The sequence below is a fragment of the Hylobates moloch genome, unplaced genomic scaffold (genome assembly GCF_009828535.3).
Source record: "Hylobates moloch isolate HMO894 unplaced genomic scaffold, HMol_V3 SCAFFOLD_3, whole genome shotgun sequence".
Lineage (NCBI taxonomy): Eukaryota > Metazoa > Chordata > Mammalia > Primates > Hylobatidae > Hylobates > Hylobates moloch.
The window spans coordinates 22,652,071-22,679,006 of NW_026652278.1; the positions used below are offsets into that span (position 1 = coordinate 22,652,071).

General features: G+C 46.5%; 1 protein-coding gene across 1 annotated transcript in view; it reads right to left on the reverse strand.

The window, feature by feature from the left end:
- Positions 1–26,936, reverse strand: part of RBM20 (RNA binding motif protein 20) — a 191,804-nt gene that overhangs the window by 13,212 nt on the left and 151,656 nt on the right. The window contains exons 7-12 of the mRNA XM_032178034.2: positions 26,387–26,518; positions 15,856–15,935; positions 13,428–14,097; positions 6,262–6,366; positions 4,505–5,165; positions 2,834–2,968 (exon numbers count right to left, since the gene is read on the reverse strand). Coding sequence (XP_032033925.1) covers positions 2,834–2,968; positions 4,505–5,165; positions 6,262–6,366; positions 13,428–14,097; positions 15,856–15,935; positions 26,387–26,518 — 1,783 coding nt within the window. The remainder of the gene's footprint in view (positions 1–2,833; positions 2,969–4,504; positions 5,166–6,261; positions 6,367–13,427; positions 14,098–15,855; positions 15,936–26,386; positions 26,519–26,936) is intronic.

Sequence of the window (26,936 nt, forward strand, 5' to 3'; positions counted from 1 at the left end):
TCCAGTGGGAGGTGGATATTGGGAACTCTCACTCAAGGTCGCAGGGAAGACTGATACCATCTTTTTGGAGTGCAATTTAGTAGCAATTATGAAAATTTAAAATGCAAATACATACGACTCTACAACCCCCTGGCTAGGATGCTCTCCCACAGGAACACTGGCATACACATACCATTGAACAAGCACATCTGAAAGGCAGCAGAGAACAGAAGCTAAGAACATGGCTCTAGAGTCAGATGACTGGGGTTTGAACCTGACTCTGGTTTTTGCCAGTTATTAGCTGTGCGACTCTGCATCTCAGATTTTTTATCTGTTAAATAAGGATAAAAACAGCACCTACCTCATAGGTGTTTTGAGAGGGTTAAATGGGATAATACATGCAGATCAATAGGGATGGTGCCTGCATGGGGAATGTTAACAATAAAAGCTTAGCTATTAAAATGGGAAAAAGAGCAGACAGCCTAACTCTTCACCAGCAGAGGAAAGATCAGTCATGTATAGCATAGCTTTTACGATGGAATATTTGCAGTGGTTAAAAAGAATGTGTTCTCTATGTACTGACATGAGGAAATGTCTAAGACCTGCTACTAAGTGAACTTGCAGAACATTATGTGTGTAGTGTGATCCTATTTTTGTGAGAGAAAAACTGGGCATGACAGTGGTAGGCTACCTCTGGAGACTGGGGAGAGACTCGAGGGAAGAGATCAATCAGACCTTTAATATTGACTTGATATGGTTCTTATTTTTTGAATTTGTTACAATAATCTTTCACACTTTCTATAATGAAAAATAGTAATAAAACACAAATTACAAGGTAGCAGAATTTATTCTTAATTTTTGCTAGTATCAATTAGGTTCCAAGTTCTTGGATGATAAGAGACTTGCGTTATATTTCTTGGTTACCCCAGAGTGTCTAGCACAGTACCATGTTATCCAGCAAGTATTTGCTGGCTGACTGAATGCATGAAGGAGCCCTCCCTTCTCCTGCAGAGTGGCCTTTGTTTTCTAGAGCTAAAATACCCAGGGTCATCTCAGTTTATTGTAAGGTTAGTATTTCTTTTTCCTTCTTTCTTATGTTTTTGTCTTGGGAGATGCTGTGCAGCAAATTTATCCCTTAAAAAAAAAAAAAGGAAGTTTGCTCTCCAGATCTGACTACAAAAATGGTACACCTGGAGGAAATAAATAGTAAGAGATTTTTTTAAAGGAGAAGGGAAAAAAAGAGCAAGTTGGATGGAAAGGATGAGCCTCCACACTGACCAGCCCCTCCCTGCATGGTCAGACACATGGTCATCAGGCATCAGATGACCCGTGCTTCTCATGCTTCCATGTGACACTTTCCCAGGTGACACTTTCCCGAGCTCTCCTTCTGAGCAGCTGCTACTACTACTTTATCTAATTACTTTCCGACCTTTCAGAGCTAATGCGAGGACTCAAAGATGATGTAGGCTGGAGTTGCTGGGTTAATGGTTGTGTCAGAATCTCCCAAGGAACTTTGTTAAAAGTGCCTTCACTCCCTACCCTGAGACTCTGCTTAACTCTCCTCTTTGAAAAGGGATTCATTCCTAGGTGATTCTATCAGTAAACTCCCTCCCCACTTCATTGCCAACACTTCCACCACTGAAAATATCACTGTCTAAATTACAGTGAGGAAACTAAGGTTCAAGAAGGGGTATGACTTATCTGAGGGCACACAGTCACCCATAAGTAGGAAGAACAGAAACCTAGGTCTCTCTGTTCAATACTCTTTCTATGAACTAGGGGGAGTCTGCCCAAACACATTCTATTCAGCATCATTGCCTCAGAAAAGTTGGTCCTTTAAAGAGAAAAAAAAAAAAAAAAAAAATGTATCACGAGGTCAGGAGTTCGAGACCATCCTGGCCAACATAGTGAAACCCCGTCTCTACTAAAAATACAAAAAAATTAGCAGGGCGTGGTGGCGGGCGCCTGTAGTCCCAGCTACTCGGGAGGCTGAGGCAGGAGAATGGCGTGAACCCGGGAGGCGGAGCTTGCAGTGAGCCGAGATAGTGCCACTGCACTCCAGCCTGGGGGACAGAGCCAGACTCTGTCTCAAAAAAAAAGAAAAGAAAAAAAAAATGTAGCATTGTTCTGGGAAGGGCTAGAGCAATGAACAATAGCAGACGAGGTCCATTTTTGTTGACTTTAAGGAGGCTGCTGGGCATCTGCTTTCCTGCCCAAATAAAGGCTAGGCTTAAAGGCTCCATGTCATCAAGAATAAAGCATTCCCTGACAGGAAAAACAGGACTTCTTAGCTCTGGGTCCCAGGGCAGTGTTATTCAAGGCCTGTTTTCATGGAGTATCTGGTCTACTATGGGAGACTGAAATTGCAAGAAACTTTACAGCTGCCCCTTGCAAATCTAGGTTATTGCATCACACATTTAAAATAACAATAGGCTGGCCAGGTGAAGTGGCTCACACCTGTAATCCCAGCACTTTGGGAAGCTGAGGCAGGAGGATCACTTAAGCCCAGGAGTTGAAGACCAGCCTGGGCCACATATGGAGACCCCATCTCTACAAAAAAAATAAAAAAAAAAAATTAAAAAAATTAGCCGGGCCTGGTGGTGTGCACCTGTGGTCCAAGCTTCTCGAGAGGCTGAGGTGGGAGGATCACTTGAGCCCAGGAATTTGAGGCTGCAGTGAGCTGAGATCATGCCACTGCACTGCAGCCTGGGTGACAGAGCGAGACCTTGTCTCAAAAGAACAAAAAACGATGTCAATAACAAAATGACAAAAAGCCCTCTCAAACTCTTGAGGTTGCTATGGAACTGTTATTTCCTAGACCTGAATTTCAGGAAAGACTGTGTGTTTTGCTTACCTAGAGGAATGCTAAGTTCACTGAACACATCCTCTGGTTCCCAAGAGGGCAAAGAAAGGGGCTGTTTCAGTTCCACTTCAGTGTACTCTGGTGACCTCACCTCCAGAGATTTCATTTCCACATACCTGGAGTTTTCTGCAAAACATGAACCAAGGCAAAAAAAAAAAAAAAAAAAAAAAATGAAATACAACATGTCTCAAAGAGTCCCTGAAATTCTATCCCTGCATAGTATGATTGGGAACTGTCCCTTGGACTGCTTAATCACATAAGGCTGGGGCAATGGTTGCTAATTAGAACCAAAGCACTGTCATTAGGAGCTTTTTCCACTACCAAAAGAATGCCACACACAATAAAACTTGCCGAATCTTTGCGTTTGGCCCAGGGGGATGGGCTGCTGAAGCCTTCAGTTGAGAAGATCCACCCCCCACCCCCCATGCCTCCCATCTCAGTATCATTCCATCTCTGCAGGCAGAGGAATTACTGACGGGCAAAAATTGCGCTGACGTCCACCGAGGCTAGCAAAACAGGCAATGCCATTCTCTTCCCAAGCTTGTCAACCTGTTATTAAATATGAACCCCAAACACTGGGTCAGCTAATGAGCCTCTAACACTGGCACATGTTGAGACCTATACTGCAAAATAAAAGGGGCTTGATTAGAATGAGGTGAAGATTTCACTGCTCCTTTATTCTTGCCTTCTCTAGACAGAGCCTGGGCCTCAGGGTTTCTCTAGCAACAAGAAGGCATTTCACGGCGGGGTTTCCATGGAAACTCAGATCCATGCAGGTAAAAAACAGCTCAGGTCAGCTTGACATGGAAAAAATCCCAAGCCTCCCAGTTACCTAACGGCTCATGCCACCCACAGGGCTCTGTGTTGAAATGTTCATTTTTAAGCCTTTCCTCTGTATTTTCTGCCCCCGACTCTCACTTCAACCTCTGGTGTGCTACAGGCATTCTGTAAAGCAAATCCCTAATTATCTTCACAGTGAGAATCTTAAAGGCGACTCTCCCTCCCTCCCCCCAAAGCCCTTGATGGATCTTAGGTTCCACTTGGCAGAGAAGACGGGGCTTAGCCTATTTTAAACTCTCTCTTTCATGATGTCACAGTGCCGGGCATAGGCACAAAACATCACCTCCAATGGAGTGAGAGAAGATCCTGAAACAAGTCTTCTATCACAGTCAGACCCTAGCAAAAAATGGGTCTGAGGCAGTAAGAAGGGGAACACCCTTTAGGCATCCTCTGTTCCTTCTCCTTCCACTCCTTTCTTGCCTCCCCTACTCCTGCCCCTATCACAGAAATAACAGCCTGGGTGGCCCTCTGCTATGCAGGCATGAGGCTCCTCCTGATCTCCTTTTGCTGATAACTCAGTCTAATTTTAGTTATCCAAGACCATCTGGGCTCCTGTAAATGCAGAGAAGTCTGCCCTGAGTTTGCTTCTCAGAAAACATGCAGCCTCCTATCTAACTTCCTTTACACCACTTGCCTAAAATCGCTAACAGTTTAGCCAGGCTTTTAGAGGCTTGCCTTTGTTGCTAAATCACTTTCTGCACCCGCTTTAATGCTACTTGAAACCTTACTTATGTTCATTCCAGCCTGCACATGCTCATACTTTATCAGGTGAGCAGGAGTCCAATCAACCCGACCACCCGTGAGGAAAGGGGAGGTAGTTACCCGGGGTCAACACTTCTTGGCAAGCTTGGCTTTGGAGGTCGGTTTCGATGGGGGGGCTGGCTTTCTCCTCCAGGGGGCTGCCTTCACAAGCCCCATCTTCGGGGGTCCCCCTGGTCTTGCAATCATCGACAAAAGGGCTTGGCTGCCGGGCCCTCTCCTCTGCTGGCTTAGGGGAAGACATTTGCCGTACTGTAGGGGCTGGATGAACATCTGAGCTCTCCACTCCCTTTGCCTCCTTCTCGTAGCAATCTGAATCCTCCAGGGAGAGGCCTGTCTCACTTTCAGCTGGCTTCCGCTCAGCATCCAGATTTAGGCCAGGCATTTCCACGTCCATGTCACTGGGACAGCTTGTGGAAGCAGAGGGCAGTTCTCTGGGTGACTTGAGGCTGATTTCTGCAGCCCCATTCCCTATGGCCTTGACTCCCTCCTTGGGGAAATCCTGGGCCAGGTCTAGGTCTAAGGTGGTTGTCACACACAGACATGTTTCTGGGCAGATTTTGTCTTTCTGGTCAATGGGCACAATTTCTTCCAGCTCTGGGATGTCTGGTTCCATGACAAAATCTTCTTCTTCCCCCACCTCGTCCACTGTCACCAGCTCCTCCATGTTAGTGGGATACCAGCTCTCCCCCTCTGCCTCACTTTCACTCTCCCAAACTTGTTCCTGTACAAAAATGCAGAATGCAGGTCAGAGGGTGGTTGAGAGCATTCAACTGGAAGGCACAAGACTTGGCCATAAGGACCCCTCAAATCAGGAAGAATCTGAGCATTCTTACCTCTACCTGGTACAATTACTGCGAACCACTCAAGTCCCACAGCACCAACTCATCCTTAGGGTGATGCTCAAAGTTTGGAATAGGCCCTTAATGCTTAATCCACCATATTTAAAGTCACACAAAGAATTTCAAGCCCTAGTAGATAATAGGTGCTCAATATACAGTTTTTGAATGCATGAATAATGAAGTTATAAACTCTAAATACTTACTGGAGCATCTTTCCTGCGTCTGGGTCATCACTAAATGTGACTGCAGCAAAGCCCCTCACAAAATTCCCCCCAAGCACCCTCTACCAGCAGGGGTACATACACTTCCACAGCCAAAGCTCCTACTAGGCCCCTTCTAGAACTTTCCCCTTGGCATCTGCAGCAGCCCATGGACTCCTGACTCCACAGACAGATTTAGGAGATCAGCTTCCCTGCCAGCGATACTCATTTCTCCTGCCTCTCCTGACCGGAAAGGCACGAAGATGGCCCTGTTTCAAGGACATTTCTTTTTGTTGTGGCAGCCCCAGCCCAGGAGAACTGTAACTGGATTTTTCATTTTAGTTAAGTAAAACAATCTATACGAGCATAGTAGATGGCTTGTTAATCCTAGGGTCTGGGCCTGCTGAAGTCAGCGTCCCAGCTTAAGTGCCCAAAGCAGCTTCTTGCCCATCCCCGCCAAGGGACTTGTCTATTTTGGGAGCCTGGCTCTGAAGCCTGAGTCTTTTTTTGGGCACATGTTTTCTCGTAGGAACACAGCCAAGTTGCTGGAGAGTGAGCAGAGCCCAGACATGTGGGTAAAGATCGCTTCAGTAAAAACTGTCTGAAGATTCCAGGCACAGCCACTCCTCCAAAGTAGTGCTAGGAGGACTGGTTCATTCATGGAACTAATGGTGGAGTCTCAGCCATATTCCATCCAGCAGGACATCACCGGGCAAAAGGGGGACTCCTGTGACTCAGTCCTTCATGGCAGAAGTGCAGAATCTGAAACAAATTTTACCTTCTTTGTCCTTGTGTTTTCCGGATCAGAGAACTCTGCTTCTTTCTCCTGTCTGCCCACTGATTGAGGGCTTTCTTCCACGCCCTCCTGTTCCTCTTTTCCAGCCTTACCAAAGGAAGAACAGAGCAAACAAAATCAACAGTGAGCAGTGACAGGGAGAAGAAAAACAGAATGATAATGATATTGAATGCAGGTCCCAGCTCTCAGATGGGTTTGACATACAGCATTTCCTTTATCCTCCCAGAATCCCTCAGAGGCAGGTGCTATTAGCATCTTCATTTTATAGATTAGAAAACTGAGGTTCAGAGAGGTTAAGTAATTTGCTCACAGTCACACAGACAAATGGAGGCAGAGAAATGTCTTGAAGCCTGGCCTGATGTCTTTAGGGGGCAGAAATACTTGGCAAACTGGGTATTTTTTGCAGAGTAGAAGCAGCTAAACTTGAACTGGCTTGGGCTGGCCAAGACCCCGGGGTTAACCATCACAGTGACATTTCCCCAACAGAGTCATCTTGGCTATGAAAAAAATCATTCAGGACACTTATAGGTAGAAAGGGCGTTGTCACCCAGTCAGAGTGCCCTCACACCTTTCTTTTGCCCTCTATCCCAGAGTGATAGCCAAAACTAACACTCCCTTTCCTCCTTCCTTGTATTCCCTTCCCCCAAATCAGGGCCCTCACAGTAGTGTGCATGTCTGTGAAACTGAACAATTGAAAGCAGGTGTTTGGTTTGAGAATTAGGGCCTCTACCCAACCTTTAAGACAGGGGTCAGCAAACTGTAGTCTGCAGGCCAAATCTGACCTGCAGCCTGTTTTTGTATAGCTTGTGAGCTAAGAATGAATTTTACATGTTTACATAATTACGTTGTAAGTGATTATAGAAGTACCTACACAAAATCCTCAATTTTGCCTCTTGGCCCACATAGGCTAAAATATTTACTATCTAGTCCTTTGTAGAAAACTTTGCCAATCCCCACATCAGGAGTTTCTGGGAGATATTCTCCCATGACTTAAACTTTGGCCACCAAATCAATGACTACTCCTGGGCTTTCTGAGGGGCAAGTTGCAGTTCTAGGACATTCTTGGCTGAGGTTGGTTTGAAGTAAACCACTCTAGTTCTGATTTCTTACAATCAGACACACCCCCTTGAGCTGGAACAGAAGCTCAGGGCTGACTGGTTTCACCAGTTATTACCAGACAGGGACACATGGTTCAAAACCTCAAGTCCTTTCTGTTTCCAGTGTTTGCTATGGAAGATTCCACTGAAAGCCTTGCTGAAGTCTACTGCACTAGCCTGAGTATAAAGCAGCTACAGATACCTTTTTAGCTATTATAGCTTCTACCAACAGGTGACTTTATTTTTATCTCCCTGAATCAACTATCCATGGCCCTCTCTTTTCAAAATGAATAATCCTTACCCTTCCCAAGCAGTTCCTGCAGCCACACTCCCAGATCAACACAGTAAAGGGACCCCCTTCAGTTCAAGCTGGGAGAGGCAGGGACAGTCTTGCTAGCCGGGCTGAAAGCCCTCCACCAAGCAGACCCCTGCTCTTCCACCCTGCAGGCAAAGGAAACAAGCTTTCAGAGCTTCCCTTTGCTGTGGGATCACTTCCAGAAGAGAGCAGCAGCTTAAGTGGAACAGATGGGTGCAACAGGTGCCCCCAGCTGCCCACAGCAGCTCACAGACTGAGACTGAAACACCAACTGTTGCAAGCAGGGCTCTGCCACCACAGGGCCCAGGCTACCGAACCACTTCCAAACTGGTCTCCCACTTCTGCTCTGTACCCTCCCCCAAAAATCTATTCTTCCCAAGGCAATCAAGAATGATCATTCCAAAACGCAAAAGTGATCACATCCTCACCATATTGTCTTTTTTTTTTTTTTTTCTTTTTTTGAGACGGAGTTTTGCTCTTGTTGTCCAGGCTGGAGTGCAATGGCACGATCTTGGCTCACCGCAACCTCTGCCTCCTGGATTCAAGCAATTCTGCTGCCTCAGCCTCCTGAGTAACTGGGATTACAGGTGCCCACCACCGCACCTGGCTAATTTTTTTTTCTTTTGTATTTTTAGTAGAGACAGGGTTTCACCATGTTGGCCAGGCTGGTCTCGAACTCCTAACCTCAAGTGATCTGCCCGCCTCAGACTCCCAAAGTGCTGGGATTACAGGCGTGAGCCACTGTGTCCAGCCTCCTCACTGTATTTTCTTGCTTAAATACTTCATTTGCTTCCGCTGGCAGTTAGGATAAAGGCAAAAATCTTCAACCTGCCTACAAGGCCTTGCATAGTGTAGGCCCTGTTGACAAGTTGGCCTCACCTCCTGTTACTCTAATGCCAGCTCTCTGCTATGGCAACCCTGGACCCCTGGAGCTGCTGGAGGCCCTTGTGCATGCTGCTTCCTCTGTCTTCGCTTCCTTTTCACCCAGTCAGTACTTACCATGCCTCCAAATCTCAATAGGCACAGCCTAACCCTGAGAAGCCTCAGATTTATCACAGGCACTCACAGCATTGTGTACCTTCATCTCCTTCTTAGCACTTAATACTCAAGCTCTTCTGTTCATTTAAGAAATCACTGGATTAGCATTTCTCTCACTACACTATGAGCTCCATGAGCCCAGGGGTCATTTCAGTGTCACTAACTGTAGTCCCAGTGCCAGGTACTCCACAAATATTGGTCAATAAAAGAATGAAATTGGTAGAAGGGGGTGGGGTGAATAAGAAGTTCTCGCCTGCCTTCCTGCATGGTTGGGTCTTGTCCAGGCTCTGAAGCTTAAGGGTTTTAAAAATCTTCACCTCTTATGGATTGGTTATACCAGGGGTTACACTCTGGGGCTTCTAGATGGCATCTGGCCCACAGGTATGTTTTGGTTTATGCTAGACATTTGTCTTGCTCTAAGAAAAGGGAGATTTCACAGCGTGGCATGCATTCCTGCATGGCAGCCGTAGAATGGAGCTGAGCAGTGGCTCCAGCCCCACAGATGGCACCACTTTCTCAGTCAGCCATGGTCCCATCACGCTGGCCTGGCTCCACTTGTCATTAGTCTGGCTTCCCTTCCCTAGGCACTTGGTCCTGCCGCTCTCGAACCCCCCTCCCAGTAGGATGTAGCAGTGTTTCTTCCCCATGTTTTCCTTATCTGTGACTTGATTTCTTTCCTCCTCTTTATGGTCCTGTGGCCAGGATTGGGTCTCAGGTATGGACGTGGCCACCCATCACCACGGAGCAGCAGGCACACTGGCTTCTCAACCATGGGCACTTTCTCCAGAGAGCTCAGGATTTTTTAATGAGCATGAGTTCTGTAAAGTACTACAACAGCCTTGTGATCACACCTATTTTACAAACAAGAAAAGTAAGGCAGAAGAAAGCAGGGTCTGACCTGGTTCTCAGAAGCCAGGTCTTTGCCTCCAGAGTCTGGGTTCCATCCATCATACCTTCAACAGGTACTCACTGGACACCTGCTCTGTGCCAAGCCCTCTTCTAGGGACTGGGAACACAGCAGTGAACACAACAGACAAAACTTTCTGCCTTGTGAAGTTTACACCTGGAGCTGGGGGTGACAATAGACACTAAGTAAAATAAAGACATTAAGTGATAGGTTCGAAGGTAGTAAATGCCACCAAAAACAGGAAAGCAGGAAGGGAGAGGAGGGGGTTGAGGTGTTGAGATGGTCTGCAGCAGTGGGGAGTGAGAGGAATGGGTTGGGGTATTGAGATGGTCTGCAGTGGCGGGGAGGGAGAAGAGCGGGTTGGGGTGTTGAGATGGTCTGCAGTGGTGGGGAGGGAGAGGAATGGGTTGGGGTGTTGAGATGGTCTGCAGTAGTCGGGGGGAGGGGAGGGGGTTGGGGTGTTGAGATGGTCTGCAGTGGTGGGAGGGAGAAGAGCAGGTTGGGGTGCTGAATTCATATGCAGTGGCCAGGGAGAATAGAGAATGTGGCCATGAGTAAAGACAAAGGAGGTGAGGAGCAAGCCAGGAAGACTTGTGGCTCCTTGGCAGCAGCAACGCCTGTAAAGGCGCTGAGGGCGGGAGGTGCCTGGTGCACTGGAAGAACAGCAAGCCCTGCTGCCTTCATTCCCAAGTTCAGTTGCCACCTGTTATCTGACTCCTGGGGCAGCCCTGTGGGGTCTGGGCTTTTCTTGAGTTCATCATACAGAGTTTGAGGACAGTGCAAAATACTCTGTGTTCTGCTGTCATTCCAACACACAGTGTTGGACTGCCTGGCTCCAAACCTAAAGAAACAATCTGTGAGGGGCCCCAGTAAGTCCCTACTGACCCCACTCCAGGGTTGTAAGAGGCAGAACCAACTTGAGGGACAGAACTGTGGGGAAACTCTTGGGGCTTTCTGAGATTCTTTTTCCATCAGGGGTTCTTTGGCTGACACATAGTGTCACCTTAAATGAGCAATGTTATACAAACTGATGAGAGTAGGGTGGTAAACAGTAGAAGAAATGAGGTTGCCGGAGCAGTCTCGGGAGTGTGAGTAGAAGTGCAAGAAGCAGCTCCACCTCTCAGCCTTGAGGGAGAGAGGGTTGGCAGGCTGATGGTATCCACATGAAGCCCAGGCTTTCCTTGAGCCCCTGCCAACTCTTGCTCTCTGCCCATCATCCATCACCAGCAACTTGGACACCACCAAGCACGTATACTTTTAAAAATATCCACTGGTTCACCAGGTCCTTGGGATCCAGTTCAAGTCCTTGGTGAGGCACACGTGTCTTCCGTGAGTCTCACTCTCTTCCCTAATCTCATCTCCTGTTCTTCCCCCTGCTGTGCCAGTTAGGAAAAATTGTGGCAGACTTTGTAATGGGCAAAAAAAGACTACTGGGTGTCCTTTCGCTGGAATGCTGGGCATTTGTCTAGCACATCCTTTCAGGGCATCTGATTCTATAGAAGTCTGAACCTTTCATTATCTTGAACTGAGCTATTTTACAACTGTATAAGTTGCAGAAATCAGATCCTAATACAAATGATTCTTATTCCTAGAGATGCACATGAATTGTCTCTGCTGGAGATGCAACCGATTCCCTGTCCCCTGGGGAAGGGGCCACTTTTACACCTATTAACAAATTCATTTTAGCATTCCTGATTGCCTGTGTATGTTGCCTGCTCTTTGGATTCTCTTTTGAGTTGGTTTTTGCATCTCATGATGCCCTCATTAATTAATGAGTTGAATAAAACCTTTGACATGTATTCATTATATATGTGCATCAGTGTCATGATTTTACTCTTTAAAAACATTAGCCCTAATATACCCTAAAGATGCAGCCATGCAGAGTATCTCCAGGTTCTTCAAAACAGTCTTTCTTTTTCACTTTTGCCCTTGCTTCTGCTTCTATCAAGAACCTCAGTGGGGCACAGTGGCTCACGCCTGTAATCCCAGAACTTTGGGAGGCTGAGGCAGGAGGATCATGAGGTCAGGAGTTCAAGACCAGCCTGACCAACATGGTGAAACCCTGTCTCTACTAAAAACATAAAAATTAGCCAGGCATGGTGGCGCACACCTGTAATCCCAAATACTAAGGAGGCTGAGGCAGGAGAATTGCTTGAACCCAGGAGGCAGAGGTTGCAGTGAGCTGAGACTGCACCACTGCACTCCAGCCTGGGTGACAAGAGTGAGACTCCATCTCAAAAAAAAAAAACAAAAAACCCAAAACTGCTTTTTTCTACTTTTAATACTCAGCTCAAATATCACCCTCTCTGAGCAGCTCTTTTCCTGTTCCTGTGCAGAGTTAATAATTGCCCACAGAGCAGCTCATCCGCTGTAAATGCTGGCATGAGTCCCATTGTATACAAATTATTTTTATATTAATAGGTCTGTTTCCACCATTGGACTTCAGTCTCTGCTATAACATGGACTACGTCCTATTCACCTTTGGCTCGCCTATACCTAGCACACCACCTGGCAAAGTGGCACTCCATCTATACATGTCGGAATGAATGCTGAAGTAGTATCCAAAAGGTGACTCTTCAGTGTTCATGGGGTAGAGATTTGGGCTCCTTATTTGCACTTAGTATTGTCACCAACTCCCAGGTCAGAATGACTAGAAGATATGTGTGGAGGATTTTAAAAATTAGGCTCCTTATGCGTATTGCCAAACCTCACTTATCCTACCCCTACTTAAATATAGAAGGCTCTGGCAAGGAGGAAGTGTAAGCCAAGTTAGAATATAAACCTGGTAACCAGAACCCTACTTGTGACGCCCCTGTGTGAACTGAAGTACTGCTGCAAGCCCTCAGAGCTTTCAGATGCTGGAAAGAAGGTGCCAGACATTGCCATGCTTTTTTTTTTTTTTGAAACAGAGTTTTGCTCTTGTCATCCAGGCTGGAGGGCAATGATATGATCTCGGCTCACTGCAGCCTCCGCCTCCCGGGTTAAAGTGATTCTCCTGCCTCAGCCTCCTGAGTAGCTGGGACTACAGGAGTGCACCACCTTGCCTGGCTAATTTTTGTATTTTTAGTAGAGACAGGGTTTCACCATATTGGCCAGACTGGTCTCGAACTCCTGACCTCAGGTGATCTGCCTGCCTCGGCCTCCCAAAGTGCTAGGATTACAGGCATGAGCAACTGTTCCCAGCCACCGTGCATTTTTATTAGACTGGAGGTAAAACACTGTGGACAGCTCTGGGCACCCAGTTTAATTTAGGGGGTGGTGACTGCTTCTCCTTCACCACCTCTCATCAGAGTTCTAGGACTGGTAAATGCTTTTGGCAGGAGGGAGGACAGAATGAACTAAAGATCTAATCTCCCTTGGGAGGCTCTTTGGGTGCAAACACCTCAGGGCCACTCCCTACTGGACGAACAGGACTACAGGCCTTTCCATCATGTCCCGCCCTAACTTCCAGTAAAGGCAACAGGTGCCATGGGATTTGGGGCCAGATCTCCTGGGTATAATTCCGGGTCTGCCATTTCCTGACTGTGTGTTCTTGGACAAATAACGTAAGTTCTCTGTGCCTCAGTTTCCTCATCTGCATAACAATAGTACCAAGCTCAAAGGTTGGTACTCAAAACCTGTGAGCATTAAATGAGTTCATTGAGATAAAGTGTCTCGCACAGTGCCTAGCACATAGTAAATAGCCAGTCAATGTTCATTCATTCAATAAACGTTCATCCTCATTATATTATTATGATTATTCTCCTTCAGGGCCTGCCTCGCCTTACCTGGGGAAGAAATTGATCATTACCTCATTCTCTGCCACTGTGTTTTCTTTTCTATCATCAGCTCCTTCTTGGTCTCTATCAGGTCTCTTGGTTTTATTTTTCTCATTCTGCTTGGCCTTGGCGCCCTCAGGGGCCCTAGTGACCTTTGGCCCCGGACCCTCTTCCTTGCCTGAGTCATCAGGATGGGGGTGTCTGCTTTCCCGCAGCCTGGCCTCGTCTTTCCTCCTGGACCTCCCGGGGGCATCCTGCTGCTGCTTCAGATACTTGTCCGACTTGGCTTTGGGCTCTTTCCGGTAGTAGCCATCTTCGCGGCTTTTGTAGCTGGACACAGAGTGGGGCGGGTTGGGAGACCCAGATCTCGGGTACTTCTCCCGGTGGGGCCTCCCTCCTTCCGGTCGCTCCTCCAACTCAGCCTTGTCCAGTTGCCGGGGGTAGTGTTTGCGATCATGTGCCCAGGGGTCCATCCTGTCCCTCTTGTCATCCCCGTTCTCCCTCCAGGGAGCCGGGTCTCGCTCTTCCTCCCTCCTGGCATAGGGAGAGTGCTCCCAGGAGTCCCGGCCATTGCCCCAGTCAGCCCGGGAGGGGCCCGGAGGGCTGTGGGAAGAGCTGCAGGAGGTGAAGCTGGGAGTGTGGGACCTCGGGGAGAGTGACCGGCTCACCGGACTACGAGACCGCGGCCTTTCTGGGCCATATCTGTGAGGGAACCAAGGAGCAGGATTTAGAATCTTCACGCCTCCCATCCCACCCCACCCACACACAGATACACACAGTCTCTCTCTTAGATATACTGTGCATGTAACTGTGTACACTTTTAACTCCCAACTCTACAGAACCACATAGAGCGGTTCGGGAGAAAGCCTTTTCCTCCCTTCTGGCTTCTGTGCAGAGGACTTCTCTTAAGCACAGCACTGGCCACTCTCTGTCCCTTTACTCATTCTGTTCCTGGGAACTAGGAAGAAGAACTGGGTTGCTTTGGCTCGGTTCCAGCTTGCCTTCTCTTGGAAGGGAGCTATGCTCAGGGAGTGGACCTCTGACTCTCCTCCTGGGGGTGTGCGGGGTGGGCACTGGGGGGCAAGATTGCCCTAGTCCAGCCTAGTGGGTAAGGCTGCCTAACCCTGGGTGCCGTTAGCCGACCTCTTAGCTACAAGACTTGAAGCCACTCCTACATTTGGGCTGTACCTCTTAGCCTCCAGTTTTCTCATTTATTTCTCAGCTCAATTTATGCATGGAAAAGGGATGCTAATTATTGGGGAGGGCAGGCTCAGAGGTTAAAAAAAAAAAGAATTAGGAAGGTATTTTAGGGTTGGAAGATACTCTAGAACTCTGACCTACACATGTTTGAGATGAAGAAACTGAAACCCAGACAAGCACCCCAACCTGTGTAAGGTTCAGAGCAAGACTTCCTAAACCCCCTCCACTCTGTTGCAGAATTACAGGCTTTACACGTCTTTAAAAAACCCAAATAATCACAATTTTTTTAAAAAAACAGACAAACTAAAACAAATAAAGATTCCCAGCCTAAACAGTTACATACAAAGATATACACACACATATACACATACACTCTGAAGGCTGTTTGGTTATCAAACAGGTCAACTGAGTCATATATCTGATATTCTAAAGGGATGGGCATTTTTTCATTAAGTTCCCAAATACAGGAAAACCACGCAGCCCTCACTGACCAGGGGACATTGAGATGCATCTCGCTAGGACCAGGCTGCCTTGACCATCATGGGGGAAACAGCCTGGGCTTGTGCCCTCTACAGGGAAGTGACAGCACCGCCTGTGGCCACCCCAGAAAGAATCCCAGGACGTGCCAGCCAGGTGTCTGCTCCTGCAGTTTTCCACCTTGGTTCTCCACAGGAACTGTCTTTGTCAGGGAGTGACAGTGGTCAACTTGTAGCCCCAGCTTGGCCTGATCACAAACTTCAGTTGGAAGAAATGGGTTGGAAAACTGAATATATTCAATGTTCAGAGAAAGTGACTGTTCAAATAACTGATTTCTTTTAACCATCTACATTTTACTTCCTACATCTACATTCAACTCATGAAAAACCAAGAGCTGGTTCTAAACGGAAGCCACACGTACACACACACACACACACGCACACACACACACGCATTACTTTTAGGCTGTTTTAGTAGGGTGTAGACTTGCCCCAAAGGGCCAAATATTAACAGACCTTTTCCTATATTACTTTCCAACAAAGGGGGAGGAGCTGAAGGGAAGCTCAGCATTTTGCATTTTCCTGAGGTTAACCAGAGCAGCATGTCTGAACTGGACTGGTGTTTTTCATGGGGAACATGGAAAAGTGAGACCCAGAAAAGCAGATGGGTGGAGTACGGGCAAGAGCAGGGCACAGCGTGACTCAAATGCCCCTGAGAATGAGAAACAGGAGCGTGTTCCCACTGCCCAGGACCTGCCTGGAGACTTAGGGCTTGGGGCCTCACCTGTCTGCTTCCCGGAACACGTCCCTCTCCCTCTGGGAATGGATGTCCTGGATGATGGCAGCCACGGCCTTCCCGGGTTTCTAGCAAAGTCAGAGAGATCACCATCAGATCAGAGATGGCCTTGCAAACACCAGAGGGAAGCAGCTCTGACCTGGGTCATTCATTGCCTGGTCCACCAAAAGGGAAAAAATGCTTTGTGTGGGGAAGACAAAAGGTGTAATCCAATGGATGAGTGTGAGTATAATGCTGAACTGGGTAGGGCTGAGTGGCCCAGAGAACACTGAGTGGTCCATTGAACTGGGGAAGGAAGGAGCCTGGTGTTCACATCCATGTGCTGGAGACAAGCAGCATTTGTTAATACCCACCTCTGCCCGAATAAAAAAAAATTAAAATGTGAAAGAAAGAAAAGGAGAGAGGGATGGAGGGAGGGAAGGAAGGAAGGCAGGCATGCATTGTAAACTTGGAGAGACTTGAAGATTATTGACGGCAGCCTCCACCTTTTATATCTATGGAAACTTAGAGCCAGAGGTTGAGGCAGGGTCTCTGCTCTGCACAGTTCCAGGGTCACCAGCCACCTTGTGTTCCATGCAGTTGGTGACTCTCGGAGTTGTGTTGGGTTAAGGAACACTTCAAGGTCACACAGACAGTGAAAGGAATAAGGACCTGACACCAGGTATTTTAACTCCAAGTTCCTTTCCATGCTTTCCATGCCCTGTGCCCCCTTCAACACCTCATGCACAGACATCAGCTGATGCTCAAAGTAAATCTGTGAGGAGGGTGGCATAAGCTGGGAGTCAGGCTTCACAGCTGAGAATAGTAGGCAGCCAGGGCTCCATCCTTCCCAAGGGTCATTAGACCGTGGCTATGCCAGGACAGGACCAACCCCAGCCCCCCATTCCCAACCAAAGCCCTTTCCTAAACCCACAATGGACACACGATAACCAAAATAAATAAATAATAAATGATTTTTAAAAAGAAATTCATAAGCACAAAAGGCAAGTCAGGAGCATCTTCCTAAAGACTATACAGAATTCATCCCTTAAATAAAAATGTACCAAGCAGAGTGAATTTTATGGAATGTGAGTTATATCTCAAAAAATAAAGCTGATTTTTTTAAAGACCAAGACTAAAAACCGTCAGTCTATGTAAACTTTTGATAATGAGTTTTATTAAATTTAATCAACTTTTTTCCTTGATTTTTGCTATGTAATTTACAAAGAATCATGCAATTTTTTTTTTTTTTTTTTTTTTTTTTTAAGAAACGGGGTCTTGCTCTGTCACTCAGGCTGGAATGCAATGGCACAATCACAGCTCACTAAAAGCCTCAACCTCCCAGGCACAAGTGATTCTCCCACTTCAGCCTCCAAAGTAGTTGGGACTACAGGGGCTTACCGGCACACCATTTTAATTTTTTTAAGTTTTATAAAAGACAAGGTCTCACTATGTTGCCAGGGCTGGTCTTGAACTCCCAGGCTCAAGCAATCCTCCTGCCTTGGCCTCTCAAAGTGCAGGGATTACAGGCATGAACCACCACGCCCAGCTAAATCATGCAATAAGAGCCATACAAATGTTAAAAAGCATCATGTATCTCATTTGACAGATGGGAAACTCAGGTCCAGAGATGTGATCTAGCTGGACTAGCATGGTATAAGTGCTCTGAGTAGCGTGGCTGATTATCTGTTATTGTTGAGATAGAGGGTTGGGCTGGGAAAAACACAGAGTAAAGGTGAGAATGAAGGAGGAGCTGCCTGCAGTTTCAGGAAGAGAGGTCAGGGCTAGGACACAGAAAAGAGATATAAAATGTTCAAGTGAGGGAGGGACCTCACCTCTTGTCATATGGAGATGCAAAATGAAAGAAAGTCAAAGAGAAGGCAGTGACTCCTTCATCTGTGCTCGTGAATAAGTCAGAGGTTTTAGAAGTCAGCCAATCCCGCATTTAAGAAAAGGCCCAGGAACTTCGCACTGGGCAGGATATCCACCAGAAAAGGCACCACAACTTTGGCAAATGGTCCCTTATGTCAAACTGGAGCTGTAGACATCGACCCTCTATAAAGCACATGAAAGTGCCACCTACAAATAACCAGATCACCCAAAACTCGCACTGGCCTCCAGCACCTCAGCCGCTTAAACTGGACCTTGCTCAGACCAAGGCCAAACAAGGACAGAAGCTAAGGCTGTTGGTGTCGGCCAAGAAGAAAACTGCTGCCCAGGATGTCTCGTCCCAGCCCACCGTGTGGCTAGAGACCACTGGTCCTTCAGCCAGGGTTGGTTGTCACTTGGGGTAGAAGAAGAAGGCTCACTTGGAGCTGACTGCACTTGATGTGGATCCCACCAAGCAGGTCTTCTTCCTGCCTGCCCACCTTGGGCCACACAATGGACTCCGGCTACTGTATCACCAAGGGAAAGCCAGCTGGGATGGCTGGTCCCTGAAAGGACCTGTCACAGCACTGCCTTCGCACAGGCACCAAGGGAGCAGCAGAACTTGGGAAAGTTGGTGGGAGTCATCGGGACCAAGACCATGTCATGAGATCTGCCATCGCCAGGAAAGCCACACCCCGGCTCCCTCCCAAATCTGTGGCTTGCACTGCCGAGGTAGAATAGACAAAGGCTAAAGAATGTGCCCCCAAACTGGAATAAATGTATATGGCAATTCTTCAGAACATAAAAATAAAATTCCCCATGGGAGTTGGATGGGGAGCTTTCTGTTGTAAAAAGAGTCCCTAAGGTTCCAGTTTTCTTCTGCTCTTCTGGAACTTCATATCCTCCTGGTTATTCCTTCCAGCCCAGATCCAGGAAAGACTGACATGGGAGGAGGATGGTCTTGGCAGGGAGCGGCTGAGGTTTTGCAGATTACCCACGGCAGAGTGACTATGAGGGTGGGGCTCAGGCTCATGGGGGCAGGAGCAGGTCAGGCCAATGTCAGGGCCAGAGGCATTCCACGAGCTCTTGGTCCCTTCTGCACCTTGGTTATCACAGATGGCACCCCCAGACCCTTCCTCTCAGGGGTGCCCCCGATGAGGGGCAGAGCAGGCTGATCAGACACTGCAGATGAAAACATCCTCTAGTGGCCCATGCAGTTTCCCACGCATCAAAGAGGTGCAGTTAGAGTGGACTTAGAAGAGCCTCTCCTTGGCTTAAACATTCCTCTGCCCCTTATTTTCTTAACCACTGAAACTCCTCCTGGGGTCACTTTCAGCCCATACCTCCTGGAGTTACTTCTATCCGGATCCCAGGTCCCCAGTGAGGGGACCCCTGGGCTGATGATCTTCACACAGACAGCACCAGCACAGAGCCTGGCATGGAGCAGGTGCTCCCTAATACCCATCCCAAGATGCATTGCTGGAGAGTTGGAAGGATGTGGCTGCAGAGAATGAATATGAATCTGCAAATACTACATGCTGGGACTAGTGGTCCCAGGTATTGTGATCCCTCCTGAGGAACAGAGCATCAGTTCTGCTATTTTAGGTGGTAATTGCCAATTGTTTGGTGCTCTCTTGACCAGCTGCCAGCTGCCATCTGAAAAGGGGACAGAAGTAGCCTAAGATTTTCAAATAAGAGAATTGACTTCCGAAAGCCCTAAGAAAATTCTCTCAACCTTCCTCTTTGGCCAGCTTCTATATCCTGTGGGTAAAGGCATAAAGAGGGCAGGTGAAACAAAGCTGTAATCACCCCAGAAAAATTGAAATGGGAGAGAAAAGAGTAGGTCTATGATAAAATTTTGGTTACCTTTTTATTATAGAAAATTTCAAACATACACTAAAGTAGAGAGAATGGTTTACTGAACCCTGAAGAATCCATTACCCATCTTGAGCCAATGGTGATGACTAATCTTGTTGTGTCTTGATATGGTTTGGTTCTGTGTCCCCACCCAAATCTCACGTTCAATTGTAATCCCAGATGTTGAAGGTGGGGCCTGGTGGGAGGTGATTGGATCATGTGGGTGGTTTTTAATGGTTTAGCACCATCCCCCTAGTACTACTCTCATGATAGAGTTCTCATGAGATCTGGCTGTTTGAAAGTGTGTAGCACCTCCCTGCTCCCACTCTAACTCCTGCCCTGCCCATGAAAGACATGCCTGCTTCCCCTTTGCCTTCTGCCACGACTGTAAGTTTTCTGAGGCCTCCACAGCCATGTTTCCTATACAGCCTGTGGAACCATGAGCCAATTAAAGCTCTTTTCTTTATAAATAAATTACCCAGTTTCAGGTAGTTCTTTTTTTTTGAGACGGAGTCTCACACTGTGTCCCAGGCTGGAGTGCAGTGGTGCGACCTTGGCTCACTGCAACCTCCGCCTTCCAGGTTCAAGTGATTCTCCTGCCTCAGCTTCCCGAGTATCTGGGATTACAGGTGCCTGCCACCACACGTGACTAATTTTTGTATTTTTAGTTTAGGTTTCACCATGTTGGTCAGGCTGGTCTTGAACCCCTGACCTCAAGTGATCCATCTACCTTGGCCTCCCAAAGTGCTGGGATTACAGGCGTGAGCCACCGCGGCCTGGCCTCAGGCAGTTCTTTATAGCAGTGTGAGAATGGACTAATACACATCTGTACTCGCCACCCTCCTTCCCCACCCGCTGTATTATTTTGAAGCAAATGTCAGACATTGTTATCTTTACATCCATTCTGTGATGACAATGATCCTGCTCAATAGCCCCACAAGGGACCATCTACAGTGCTCAGAGTTAACACATCTTGCTGCTTTTAAGACAGTGGTGAGATTCAAGCCCCATGTAGTCCTAGAAAAGTGCTGGCATATTAAGAGGGAGGCACCACCACTAGGAATCTCAACCTGGGAAGAGCAGCCCCAGCCCTGCCCGCACCTGGCTAGGTCACCCCGGGTCAAGGCTTATTGCCTATGGGAAACTCACTTTCTCCACCTGTAAAGGTGGGTTAATGAGGCCCATCTGGCATCCACCAAAAGCCTCAGGGCATGGCAGGCTACACCCGTAAAAGTCACAGAGTGCTTGGCCAACATGAAGGGAGCTGCTGGAAAGTTTCATGCCCTCTGACAACTCCACACCTGTTTTACACACTTCAAGAGTCCTGGGAAGACACTGAAACCTTCTAGATGAGCCCAGAACTCATCTGAGCCAGATCCTGTCAAGGCAGCCCTGACTGTTTCAACATTACCAGGCTTTCTAGGCTCGACATCATCACTCACCCGACTCCTGCCTGGAAGCTCTGTCTCTCTTTAGCTAATTCTCCCCTTCTTCAAGGCCTTGTTTAGGAATCTCTTCCCTTTTTCACACCCCTCAGTCACACTGCCTTTTGCCATGGAACTTCTGGTAGCTCCTGTACTTATGCACTCATGTTTAAATCTTGTGTAATTTTGCACAAGAATAATTTGTCTCCCAGTTGGAGAGTGAACTCTTCCCCAAGTGAGAACCACGCCTTGTATGCTTTGGAACTATCAGTACATAGAGAAGACTCTCAATCATCTTCCCAACTGAGAGCACCATGGACCATTCACAAGACTGCTTCCCAGGGCCAGAAGCCCTCTCTGTTCCGAGGAGGCTGGCAAGACCAGTGGCTCTGAAACCAGGCCCTCTGCCCTCAAAAGCACCTGGAAGTCTCATTCCCACCCCAAGCCTAGTGAAGAGAATCTCTGGGCAAGAGGACTCCCCACACAAAAAATCCCCTGATGACTCTCTGATGAAGGGACTGGGAGACACTGGTTTAAATTGTTCCAAGTTCACTTCTGCATCAAAGAGATAATGATTCCATACTTATTGACGAACAACCCAGAATATATTCCAATCATCTTGTCCAGGTCTGCAGGAAGAAGGCTGCTCACTTTTTATTGTTCCTTCAGATTTTCTCTTTCTTATTCATTTTGCATATTTATTAAACATCTATCAGGTGAAAGGTTCTGCCTCAAATAAGCTGAGGAACTCCCTTGCCACAGGAAGTATATGGGGAGATAAGATATGTGCATGAAGAAATATTCAAGAGAGGAAATGAAAAATACCTTAAAATCTCTCCTTTCTCTCCCTATACTTTGCCTGGTGAGCAAAAGATAAAGTTAGAGGAGAAAGAGCAATCAGAATTTCTCCCCACCTCTGCAAACCCTGGTGGGACCTCATATGCAGCCCCTTTGGCCCAGAGACACTCATGGATACAGTGTTTGCCCTGTACCTTCCCAGTAGCCACTCTCCCTCCTCCTGATAGCAGCTGTTCCTCCCTCATCTTGCTCCAGAGCTCTAGGTGGGTCTCTGCCCCAGCTCTGAGGATGTAGCAGATGGCACAGGACCAGCCAATCACAGCATGGCCTAGCCCTGGCCAGAGATGAGTTCAGGGACGTGCACCTGTGCTAAGCTAGTCCAGTCAGAGCGACTCTCTCAAAAGTCTCAGGACTTTTGTGGGAGCTTCTAGGAAAAAACTCTGGCTTTCTCTTGTTGAAGGAAATGGAAGGGGGAGAAAGAGCTGCTGAGGTCACTGTAGCCATCATGCCACCTAGAGGAGAGAGCCTGGGCTGCTACGGCCCATCCCAGGGAGCCCCCAGTAAACAAAGCCAAAAGAGCGGAAGGCAGCGTGGAGAGAAACCAAGTCCTAATGAGGGTCTCTGGGTCCTGAATCCAGCCGTACCTGCAGCCAGGACTTTTCATTTACATGAATCCATAAATTCTTTTTTTTTTTTTTTTTTAACTTAAGCCAACAGGCTTAATGGAGATGAATTTCTGTTACTTGCAGAGAGAGTCACAGCTGATTCATATCAACATAGGGACCATAAAGCATGCATTACTATGTAGTTGAAACTTACATTAAGTTGTTTTCACATCTGTTATTCCATGCGACCTTCACAATGACCTTAAGAGGGAATATGGCAGCTTGGGGAGCAGAAAAGCCCTGCTAAAGATCAGAAAACAATGTATTCTGGGCCCTTTCTATTCAAAGTGTTCTCTGAGGACCATCAGCAGCAGCATCTCCTGGGACCTTGTTAGAAATACACAATAACAGCACTACCCTAGATATGCTGAATCAAAGTGCGTTTTAACATCATCACCAAGTGATTTGTATGCACATTGAAGCTTGAGAAGCTCTGTTAGAATACTATCTCTGTGGCTTCTTGGCTGGGTGACTATAAGCAAATTACTTGATTTCTCAGGTTTTTTTCATGTAGACAACAGAGATCATAATAACACACTATAACAATGCAGCTTTGGTGCAAAACCAAAACAGTACTAAGTTTTAGTCATAGCTCTTCCAGTAGCTAAATACAATCCTGGGCAAGTTACTGAACTTCTATTAGCTTCAGATTCCTCATTTGTAAAACTGAGATAATAATACCTGTCTAACAGGACTGATGTCAGGATTAAATAATGTATGTAAACTGCTTGGTACATTACTTGCCCCAGAGTACCGGGACTCAATTAAAGGTATATATTATTGTTATTGTTGTACTCTTATAATTACTGCTATTATGCACCCTACACACTTCACAGGATACGGTGATTATGAGACTCAAAAGATAATATATGAAAAAAATGCTTAAAGCCAAATAACTCAAAGTATAGTCCTTTCCTGATCTGTAAACTGAGGTCACAGAGGTTAAGCAACTTTTCTAAGCTCACTAAAGCAGGAAGCGGTAGAGCCCAGGCTGACATCACCATCTTCCAATCTAGGATAGGTCACATGGTTGTCAGTGGTTCTTTGTTTATTTGCTTTTTCTCCCACCAGACTGAGCTCCTCGCCAGCTTGCTACTTCTACCTCCATGGCACCTGGCCCAGTTCCACCCATGGTGAGCACTCAGTGCACATTTGCTGAAAGCAAAACTTGACCATCTGACCTCTTTAACCCATGTTTTTTGCACCACCCCAAACTATCTCCCTCAGGAAGGTATTGCTATGCTTTGGTACTTTAAGAAGCCTATTACTGCTGTTAATCTTAATTAGAAACTATGACAACATCTCATTTGGAGACCAAACCTCCACTGGGAACTTAGTGTAGAAATTCAACTCTAGCCCCCAGGGGAGAATCCAGGAGACCAGGAACTTTGGTTGGATACAGAATGGGGTGGGATCCTTACTTGTTTGAAAGAAGCAATATACTTTCATTAGGAAAAAAAAAAAAGCCAGATTCTGCCTGAAGGAGAACTATTAGTGAAGGAACTTCAGAGGCAATGATGCAAGCAAAGCAGATTCAGGACTGTGGAAGCTGGTTGACACAGTACCCATCTACATATGGAGACTTGTCAGAATGCCAGTCCTAGCCAGAAACATCCACTGAGCCTTTGTCTTCTGACTTCAACCTTGAAGGTGGATTAAGGCCTGTGGGTCTTAGACAAAATGGACCCTAAGTCAATGTGGAATGAGCTAAAGTGAACAGGAAAATCCCTATTAAATGGAACAGTAGAAAGCACAAAATAAGAGGGCAGATTTAAACCCAAATATAGCATTAATTACAAGAAATCCAAATAGACTAGGTGCTCCAGTTAAAAGAACTCCTGTAAACCAATAAGAAGACACAGTGCAAAAGAAAAGCATGGGCAGATGACCTGAAATGAAACAGCTCATCAGAGAAGATCCAGATGGAACAGCCAACAAACGATGAAAAAGTGCTCAACCTCCATGCGCAATTAGGGGAATAAAATATAAAACTGTGATAAACCAGGCGCGGTGGCTCATGCCTGTAATCCCAGCACTCTGGGAGGCTGAGGCGGGCGGATCATGAGGTCAGGACATTAAGACCATCCTGGCCAGCATGGTGAAACCCTGTCTCTATTAAAATACAAAAAAAAAAAAAAAAAAAAGAGCCAGGCATAGTGGTGTGTGCCTGTAGTCCCAGCTACTCGGGAGGTGAGGCAGGAGAATTGCTTGAACCTGGGAGGTGGAGATTGCAGTGAGCCAAGATAGCACCACTGTGCTCCAGCCTGGTGACAGAGCAAGACTCTGTCTCAAAAACAAAACAAAACAAAACTGTGATAAACCATGATACTCTCCCAAGACAGACAAAAATTTAAAAGTTGGACAAGACAATGTGTTAGGAAGAATGTGGACCATTGAAAACTCTTTTTTTTTTTTTTGAGATGGAATTTCACTTTTGTTGCCCAGGCTAGAGTGCAGTGGCACAATCTTGGCTCACTGCAACCTCTGCCTCCCAGGTTCAAGCGATTCTCCTGCTTCAGCCTCCCGAGTAGCTGAGATTACAGGCGCCTGCCACCACGCCCAGCTAATTTTTGTATTTTTAGTAGAGACGGGGGTTTCACCATGTTGGCCAGGCTGGTCTCGAACTCCTGACCTCGTGATCCACCCACCTCGGTCTCCCAAAGTGCTGGGATTACAGGCGTGAGCCACCACGCCCGGCCGAAAACTCTAATACACTACTAGTAGGAGTATAAATTTGAGACAACTAATTTTGGAAAGAGCTTGCTATGATCTAGGAAAGTTGAGTTAAGCATGCCTTATGATGCAGCTATCTCAATCCTAGCTATGTATGTACCTCTAGTTATATGCTCAAGTGCATATATACCAGGATGACATGTTTGAGAAGGTTCAGATTAGCCTTGTCCCTAAAACAACTCAAATGCCCATCAACAGTAGAATGGATAAACTGTATAGCCATACAGTCAAAATATATATAACACTGAAAATAAATAGACATGCCCAACAACATGGATGGCATCATGTTGAATGAAAGAAGCAAGATCTGTAAGAACACAGCATGATTCCATTTATATAAAGTTCAAAAACCGGCAAAACTAAACCATAATGTTTAGGGAGGCATATACAGGTGATAGAGCTATAAGGAAAAGCACAGATATGATTATCATTGAAGTCAGGAGAGTAGAGATGGAGGGGTTGAACAGGAGGAGGGTCTCACGGGAGCTTCTGGATGCTGTCCATATTCTATTTCTTGACTTTGGTGGTGGTTTTATGGGATTTGTGAGATCTCACCCATTATTACTTTTTAAACCATGCAATATATAATCAGCCATTTTTCTGTGTGTTCTGTTACACTTCACAATAAAACAAAAAAGAAGGAAAGAAAAGAAAGAAACGTAGATCAGCTAAAACAAAAGCAAACCCTGGTTTGGAACTACTTGAATGCACCCCTGAGTTCTGACAGTGGCCAATTCAGCCAAGGGCTGCTTAGAAGGACTTCTATGAGGCTTAAGACGTAAAGACGAAGGAGAGAGAAGAGAACAAGAGATCAAGGGGGTGACAGAAGAAGAAAATGTTACTGAAGGTCTGTATAGGTAGAGAAGGTTGTATTCAAGGGTTTATGCCTGGAACTCCCAGCACCTTTTCCTTCTGACTCCCTCCTTTAAAAGTTCTCCTGTAAACATCTTCTCCTGGAAAACTTTCCTTGGCTCCCAGGTAGTCTCAGGCGTCTCTTTGCACTTTGTATTTACCTCAAGAGCACTTTTCTTGCCATGCTGCAATGGTTTGCCTCGAGATCCTCAAAGGCAGTGTGTCATTTCTGAATCTTTTCCTATCCTCTCCTTTCCACCAGCATTTGGGTCAGTGCCTAACATGGAGGAGAAACTCATCTGGTGCTTGTTGAATGACTGAATGAACAAGATAATGCTTTACCTTGAGCTGCAATTCCTTGTATCTCTTGGACATCCGAATGAGCAACTTCTCACCATTGATCACAGCAGATTTTTCTTGATAATACTGGACCATGGCCTGTGCAGCTTCTGTGTAAGCCATCTCTAAAAAGGCCTAAGAAAGAAAAGAGGGACACTCATTGAACTTGATTTTAATGGTCTTAAACAAGATTCAGCACAAGGCATGATTCCATGTCTATGAAGTTCAAGAACAGGCAAAACTAATCAATGGTGACAGGAGTTAGCATTGAGCTTCTCTCTCAGGTGGTGATGGGGTACTGATGGAGAAGAAGCATAAGGAAACCTGACATTCTGGAAATGCTCTGTATCTTTACCTGGGTGTTAATTATATGGGTGTACACATGTAACAAATTAATGGAATTGTACACTTAGGACGAGTGTACATTATGCACTGTAGAATATGTGTTTTATACCTCACTTAAAAGGAAAAAAAAGTCAGTACAAGGAAGAGATCTCTTTGGTCCCATTTGTTCAAAGAGACCTTTTTATAAACATCACCAAAAGAGCTCACT